This window comes from Gavialis gangeticus, unplaced genomic scaffold (assembly GCF_001723915.1).
Source record: "Gavialis gangeticus isolate Ggan-Ray unplaced genomic scaffold, GavGan_comp1, whole genome shotgun sequence".
In the NCBI taxonomy this organism is placed as follows: Eukaryota; Metazoa; Chordata; order Crocodylia; family Gavialidae; genus Gavialis; species Gavialis gangeticus.
This window is the reverse complement of record NW_017729009.1, coordinates 3,038,912-3,047,537: the sequence shown is the minus strand read 5'-3', so window position 1 is coordinate 3,047,537 and position 8,626 is coordinate 3,038,912. Positions and strand designations below refer to the sequence as shown.

General features: G+C 42.5%; 1 protein-coding gene across 1 annotated transcript in view; it reads right to left on the bottom strand.

The window, feature by feature from the left end:
* TOP1 (topoisomerase (DNA) I) overlaps positions 1-8,626 on the bottom strand; it is a 68,870-nt gene that overhangs the window by 52,793 nt on the left and 7,451 nt on the right. Inside the window, exon 2 of the mRNA XM_019509787.1 lies at positions 4,737-4,839. Coding sequence (XP_019365332.1) covers positions 4,737-4,839 — 103 coding nt within the window. The remainder of the gene's footprint in view (positions 1-4,736; positions 4,840-8,626) is intronic.

Here is an 8,626-nt window from a genome sequence, read left to right as displayed (position 1 = left end):
TCTCAAAAAAGAGAAAAAAGGGGGGGGGTGGGGGGGGGGGCAATGGGGACAAACATTTTATGCTGAGCACATCAGGGAAACACCCACTCTAGCTCCATAGTTAAGGATGACTTAAGTTTTTGACTTAGAGCAATGATTCAAGCTCTTTGTTAAATATGAAAAACACAGCAATCTTTCCATAAGATTACAGCACGTTAAAGTGCCAACTGGATTTTCTGAGAGTTTAGAAACAATTCTAAGTAGTCTGAGGTGATTTTTTCAAAGACTTCCCTTTTTACTTCTAGCAGCTGAAGGCCTTTTCTCATAATTATAACAAATAGAGCACCAGTTTTCAAACTTTCCTTACAGTTAAAACAATTCAATGTTACGCATTAGCTGCATTCTCCCATCCTTTAAGTACCAACAAGCCATTTTCTGCAGTTACTCTTCACAGCTAACATTTTCTTTAGAGAATTCCATGCAAATCTCTCTTCAACATGGCAACTTTACTAGTCTTTTCAATGGGACTAAGCTATGCAGGCCAAAATAGACACCGTTTCCATTCACCTGCTCCTCATCACGTCCTAAGCTGCTACTCCATTCCTAATTAGCAAAGAAAAAAAAAAGTGGCAGCCATTTTGATCCAGGATAGCCCTTTGTGCGTTTCTCTAAAAGATTTTTTTCCGTCAGCCTCTAAAAATCAGTTATAAAGCTGGCAAGAGAGGACTATGAATTCTAAAAGATATTTCCTGAAGTGGCCTGTTTCCTCAGGCTTACATAAAAGGAAGGGCAAGAGGGACGCTGAGAGTTCACTGAATTAGTTCAAAATTAAATTAAAATCAAAATTAAGAAAGCCATCCCAAATCTACGTTGTTAAAAAAAAAAACAATTCAGGCTGCACTAGGACAATCACAATCCCCCAAAAATCAAACGAGGTTCCATAACAAGATTAATAAATTGTATATTCTGCTTTCACTGTATGTCACCATTTTGAGTGCTTTACACCGCTTGACTTGTGACGTTCAGACTTGATATCGCCATATGACTCTACTCATCTTTTCTTCCACTTCAATCTCTCAAGCGTTCTCACCATAAGTTTCCCTTTGGGTGCATGCACTCTTAGATTGGCACATTCTGTCCATACACTTGGGAGTCTTCTTGCTCCTCATCCACTGAGCGCAGTCTCTTTAAAATTCTTCCAGAACCATCCCCCACTGATCTCTCTATACCTCTCTCACCCGCTAAGTTGCTGGTCCTTGTTTTGAGTGTTAAAACTGCATGCTTTACAAAGGACGGATTGTTACTTAGCCTAGGTCTATGGACTGTACTGGTGAAAAACCAAGTGTGTGAATGATGATACCAGTTGTTTCCATTAGCCAGCTGCTTGTTTTAAATACGTGTGATGTGACACAGTGAGACGGTCATTACGTTATGCATGACTGAATGAGGATAGGAAAGAGCAGTGTCTTTCCAGTATTTCTTTGATAAACATTCCAGCTGAAGTGTTCTTAAATGTATGCAATTTTATCTTCCTAGGGCTATCAGCCTACAATCATGATTTAGTGATACAGCAGCCAAATGTGTGGGCTACATTTTCAAAAGGCAAAAAAATGCACATAAGCAGGTGCGTAAGTGACTGCAAATTGTGGGCACGAAACGGGGAAGTCAATGCGCAAAAAAAGGAAATTCGGTGCCTCACAACCTACTTGTACTGGGCACAGAGAAGAGGAAGACTGCAGTAGGGAATCTTTGCAATATGAATTCTCACCTCTGTTGGGCTTCTTTAAAACAAACAACGGATACAACATGTGTGGTCCACTAAGGGATTCCATAAGCCCCTGCCACAATCCCCTTTCCAGTAAGAGTGCACTGACAGAGATTTTCTGGGACAATCCCGATGGCTGATTTAAGGAACCATATTGGATGATAGCAATCCGATTCAGATATACAGCTGAGCAGCTTGGAGACTAGCGTCGGGCTGGTAAGTCTGGTGTGGGGGAAGGGACGTGGGGGGCACACTGAGGCCCTGGGAGCTATTATGCACACCCTGGGAGGGCATGGGGGTCCACGTGTCCCCAAATCTGTGCACGGGGCAAGGGTGGGCTGCCACTGCAGGCTGGGGCCGGGGCAGTGCCGGGCTCTTCTAGGCGGGAGCTGAGCCAGGCTGTGGCAGCAGCGCTGGGAGGGGAATTATGGCGGGGGGCTGCAGCCACACCAAAGTTTGCCATAGCCCCCCCATAGGCCTGCTCCCAGCACTGCTGGCACCTGTCCCAAGCACAGGTTGGCCCAACCCACCACCAGGAAGAGCTCAGCACTGCCCCAGCCCGTAGTGGCAGTCTACTCCCCCTGCAGATCTGAAAGCATGCACCCCATGCTTTCCTGGGGGCGGGGAAAGGAAGGGCAAGAGGTATGCTGAGAGTTCACTGAATTAGCCACCCTCCTCTCTGCCAGACAAGCCACAGTTCCATCCTGTGCCCCACCCCAGATGAGCAGTGCCTGTCCCAGCCCCACTCCCTCCCTCACCATGGGGGCCTCGATCTGCACCCCCCCCCCCCTTCCTTCAAGCCACAACAGACTTACCAGCACAACGCTGGTCTCCAAGCTGCCAGGCTGCACTCTTGGCCACATGCATGCTGTGGCTGTGTGCATGCACATGGCATTTAAAATCGGCCACATCAGGCAAAAAAAATGCCGACTGCCGATACTGTCAATTTTCCCTATATCGGTGCCAATCCGATATGGGACCGATGAATTGATGCACCTCTATTTTCAAGTACTGTCTACAGGGTAAATCAGCTTCTTAGGCAAGAATGTACGAGCCCTTTGAGGCAATGACCTTTTGGGGTGTCACCTTTATATTAGACCAACTTCACATTTGGGAGAAATTTTGGATAAATTTTTGGGCACAAATTACCTTCTCTAAGGCCTTCCTGAAGGTTTTAGGCGTTACAATGAACCAGGCTATGGTGCCTAGTCGTATGAGCTAGTTCTTCATACCATGAGTTGCCTCATTCCTTTCACTGGAAGTACTTGTGGAGTCAGTCATCATTCAAACTAAACTCTATTGCATTCTAAAACAACGTGAACTTAATCCTTCTAATCTCACGGCAGAAAGTCTCTCAAGAAACACAGCAGTCATTCTGAGTAACTCCATTCCACTGCTGTTTATTATATACAATTAAAGATGACCATTTTGGGGCTGTCTCAAGTCATGAACTATTTGATTTGTGTGCTAGGAAAGGTACTTTTTCCAGTTAAAACAAATCCTGACCCCTCCTTCCTACAGCGAGAAGCTCCAAACATACATGAACTCTGAAACTTTACATATGGCATATACATTAATCCTTACTGAAGGAAACACGCTTTGCTAGGATTGCAGAAAAATGGCTTTTTAAATGAAGCAATAAATATGTGGATGTGTAGGACTTTGAATGTCTACCAAGAAATCATGTTATGCTGTAAGGTGAGAAGTCAAGAGACTGAGGCAGTGCCAACAAATGAGCAACTAGAAGAGTATGCAAGACTGTGTCCAAGGAATTTACAATCTCTGCTGCTGAAGCTGGTAAATGTTGTAAGCAATTTGGCTTGTACATGTCTCTTCTCAACCACCCATTTAAATCCATAAAGACATGCAAAATATTGTGGGGTATGAGACTGTACAGTTAGTGAAGAAAATCAAGTTAGTTACAGGCACAGTATTGTGTCTCAAGCGCACCTAAGTGGTAACTGCTATTCCTGTTTTTCTGAGGTACATGAAAAACAGTTACTTACCCTCCAGTAACTCTGGTTCTTTGGGGTATTAATTAGTGCAGATCCCATGCAGATATATCTGAGCCTTATGAACAAGAGCTTGGAATCATTTCCAAGACAATGCATTTATTAGGGCCACACATGTAACTGGTGTCTTTTAAAGAAGCCAGTGGCTGCATGCCCTTTTTCAGAGCCCATGTCAGAGTATTACGAAGGGTAGGGATGGCAAGCAGGCTGCAGTGTTCATACCAAGTAAGCATCTTGAAAAAAACCACAGTCACTAAAAGGTAAATAGCTCTTCTTGGAATACATGTTAAGGTGGATCCCACCATAGCAAGAGGTATCCTCTCCCTAGGTGGGACTGCAAAGTATCAGTTGCATCAATCAAACCCAGATTTGAATACAACCTTCCTAAATTTAGCCTCTGATCAGTAACTAAGCCCAGTGCATGCTTGACAAATGTGAATGGATTGCCCCATGGAACTGCTCTGCAGATTTAAGATAGCAGTACAATTTTGGAAGCAGGCCGAGGATGTCATTCAGGCTCTCATCAAGTGTCCCCAATGGACTTAACCACTCCAAAAAGAGTGAGCTTCTGTGACTACAGTGAAACTCTCACCAACATGTGCTCAAAGGGCTTAAAATGTTAATGCTGAACATACACAGAGTACCACAAAAAGCGTGCAGTATCAGCTGGACTGAGCTAACACTCCCTCACCTTATCAAAGACATTTTCCAACCACTTTTAAATTATATTATCCAAATTACTAATTCCTACCATTTTAAAAGCACATGGATTCAACTGCACACGTAAAACTATACACATACATCTCAGCAATTTTGACTTTGATATAGTTCCACCATATACCAAGAACTTAAGAATGCTGTCAAACACACTAAAAAAAAGGTACCATCATCATATGGACTGTTTATACAAAGCTTTGACGGTGGGTCAGCAAAGGCCTTTTTCTGGGGTCAATAATGACACACCAACTGATTTTCCTCACCTATTACTGTGCTTGGACTTCTCCCGATCTTTTTCCTTGTCCTTCTTGTGCTCTTTATGCCGGTGTTCTCGATCTTTGTGTTTATCTTTGTGTTTGTGAGAATCTGCAAGGAGAAAAGCAAAAGGAGTTAAGAAATAAAATCAGAAGCAATCTGTTTTGGGCCACAAGCCCCATATCTATGCATCCTGATGCTGCTATCATATCCCCCACAAGTCAACATGTGGAAGAAAACCTCAGCACTAACAGATCCTATCATACTTAACAGACAGATCAGTCTATTGGGACCAGTTAACTCCTGATAGCAGCAACTGCATTTAGAGTCTTTGGCCCAACAATTCTCAAACACTTTAGGGACACAAAGAGCTCTGCGAATTGGGCAAGTATGGTTAACATTATTTTGTTGGTAGGAAAACTAATTTTTCTATGCAATTAGGTAATTAAGGTAAAACAGTTCCCAAGTCATTCGTAAAGGCAGAAACCTTGAGTATGAGGCTGGGAAGTCAGGCTCACTGGGTCCCTAAAGTTAGGCTGCACTGTCCCTTATTCACATATTATTGTGCACTCATTAACCCACAGAAGGCAAAACCAACTATGAATATTCTACCTCAGTCTTCTGCCACAGAAATCTCCTTAGATAGTCAAGATGTCACAGAAACATACAACTGCCTCCAAGAATCACCTATGGACACCTCTCATTGAGGACTATGTAGACAAAACCTATAGAAGTTTAGTACCTCCATTTAATTTTGGAAAGCAAGTATAGCAACATTTCTGTGATAATTTACATCCAAGAATCTCTTTGTACTTCAGGACGATTTAATCTTCACGGTTCCCCAGTGAAGTAGTGATTATCCCCAAGTTAAAGATTGAAAAACCCAAGCAAAATTATTTAGCAACTTTTCGGTTTCAGTCTTCCTTCTGCAAAAGATTTCTGACCCAACTATGACAGTCTCCCGATTCCTAGTCTTGTGCCCTCTAACAAGTTCTTGTAGCTTCTAAACACTGATTTTACTGTGAATGTACAAACAGAAAAACGCCTTATGTAAATTCCATTTAACCCACTGTTTTATTTGCCTTCAGGTACTGACAGGAGATGCTTGCAATAAAGAAGCTAAAGGAATGCATGAAGGTTGACATTCTAACTTTCCATTTGACTTCTGCCTCTTTCTTTGCTTCTGCCAAGTTCTGTTCTAATACTTCCATATCCCACATCCAATTCAGTGTGTAATAATTCACTAACAAGCATATAACTGAGCAAGAAATAATCCAACTCTCTGCATTTTGGGTCACCAGGTGAGTGACTTAAGATTTCTGCACTTCAGCGTTGCAGCTTAATTGTGCTACCTTTTTTAGATCCCAGGCAGCAAGCTGTCTACTGTCCCAGTACACTGAAGCCTTAAAGCAGCCTCCGGACAGACTTTGACAGGTCTCAGAACTGCCAAGGAGTGATTTCTTGGGGAAAAAATTACCAAAACAAGACATGTATTTCAGTGGCACATTGGCAGCCAGTCCTTGCCAATCTTGTGATCCTTCAGATTAGCCACCAGCTGGATGCCTCCACAGGCTGGAAACGGTCTTGGTTTTTCTTCCACAGACCCTTTACTCATGGATTCCTAAGGCAAGGGCTGAAATGAACAACTGCCTACTTACATGGGATGAATGGAGCAAATCGCTAGTGAAACCATCACAGCGCTATACATAGAACTATGTAAACTAACATTTTATAATGCAGTCAGATTTCAAAGAGGTTACACACAGACATGGTGTCAAACTTTTTCTATTGACCGATTCATGTTCCCCTGAAGTTGGAAAGTATCTGTGTTTGAAATTATAAAATTTTAAATGAAGAACAGTAAGATTCATTTATTGTGAGAAAAACAAACACACAAACGCAGAGCTGCCTTGCACTGACCTCAGCATTCCATTGCAACCAAGGCATCTGATTTCCAGCAACTGTCTGCTGAAATGATCATAGAAAAACAAGGGTTGAAGAGACCCTGAGAAAAAGTCTGTTCCACTGCCTGCCCAAGGATAGGATCAATCATCCCAGACAGATAACCTGCAAATCGTAGTCTAATGAGGAATTGTCCCCCTGCTTTTACAAGCCAAATCCATTGGCTCCGAGTTCTGAAGCCACATCCATGTAGTAGCAAGGACACAGAAAAGTCATAGTCAAGCTCTGACAACTCTTCTCTGCACTGCTGTCTTCTGCACTTAATTATATGGCCCGCCATAGGAGCACTACCACAAAATGCACATGCGCACTTGATAAGATGAGCTCATTACAAAGTTTTACGGGAAGGAGAGAGAATACCATTCACCTATTCCATATCCCTGTGGCCAAAAAGCCAGCAAAGAAATGCTCCTGGAAAAGAAAACAGAAGCTCTATTTTCTACTCTGTCAGTAGATAGATACCAAGAGAAAAAAAATGTTTATTTTCAGAAGTACAAAAGAGTAAAGAGAGCCTTGCACCACTAGATATGTCTGCCAATTATCATGTCGCCACTGTCCTCACCACTGCCTGGTGAGAAAATGAGATGAGAGCTCTAAGAAAGGCAGACTAACTGGCAGACAGAAATGGCTGGTGAACAGGCAGCTTTCTGCCTACTTTATGAGGATAAGGGAAACAGAGCAGCATCTAGAGTCATTATTAATGGCTTTTCAGTGGCTTGGTCATTAAATTTCACTTTAGGTATGCGCAGTGCTGGAACCAATGCAGAAGTTGGAACCACTTGAGATTAGCGAATGCAAAAGACAGATGACCAAATCTGCATGAGAACTCAATTCTTGTTCCTGGATATTATTCCCATCCAAGTTCACCAACCTTGCAGTAGTCAGAGGAAACATGCAGCTGTAGTGTACATGCCTACTTCTAGAGGTAAATAGTTTTAACACCTTATGAAAATCTATCCAGTGCCTTCTTTCTGGTTCATTATCCAATTCCTAACTATAAACAAGGACAGCCTCCTGCAAGTGAAGGAGGGGACAATCCTTCCGCAACAACATACCTATCAAGTGTCTAATAGGATTTAGCCCTAAGTGGACTTCAGTGCTTATCTGTGATCCTATTCCACCCTCCTTGAGTTTCTGAAAAAATTATTAACAAAAAGATGGATGGGCTCTGCTGGACACTGCTTTCTGTGAGACTTAACCTTAAGGCCCATTACAAAATTGGCATACTAACCTCTTCATGGATATGAACAGGGTGGGAAAGGATCACACTTAGGCACCTATTAGGTGGAATAGGATAAAATCTCCTTTAGATCTCCCTTTTATAGCTAGCCAAAGAATATTTGCTTCTCCCATCCTAAACAGGGAGATAATGCAGCTTCTCTTTCAGGATTGTAAGTGAAGCCTGTTCTCTACTGTGAGCTTGGTTTGTCCATAAGGAAGTTAGATATGAAGTTTAAAGATGCGCAAGAAATCAAAGATTTAAGTGGTTCATGCTTATGCAGGAAGGGGGAAGATGACACACTTCATGGCAGGCTTGATAAAAGTCCAACAACTCCAAGCCAGGTATTACCTCTAAGGCTCCCTTGCTGGGATCTGCTAATACACGTGTGGTGTTTAGCATCCCTTCTATTCCAAAATCAGAATCACTTAATGGATCTGGAGCTGGATTGGTCTGTCAGCATGGTATATCTCCAGAAGAAGATGCCAATTCCCATGCATTTCCTGCTATTCCTTGCTCATAAGCTGCTCTGAGTTTCTCTGTTGCTTCAGAGTCTCACGCCTGTCCATTTAGAAGAACTCCTGACATAAATAAAACATTATAGACATTTTTTGGTTTGTGATGCTGCTTTTAAAGTGTTTCTTTGAAAAAGGTTGAATCACAAGCCTGTTAGTGACCCTGAATATATATTACTGAAACAGTGATGTTTTATTCTCC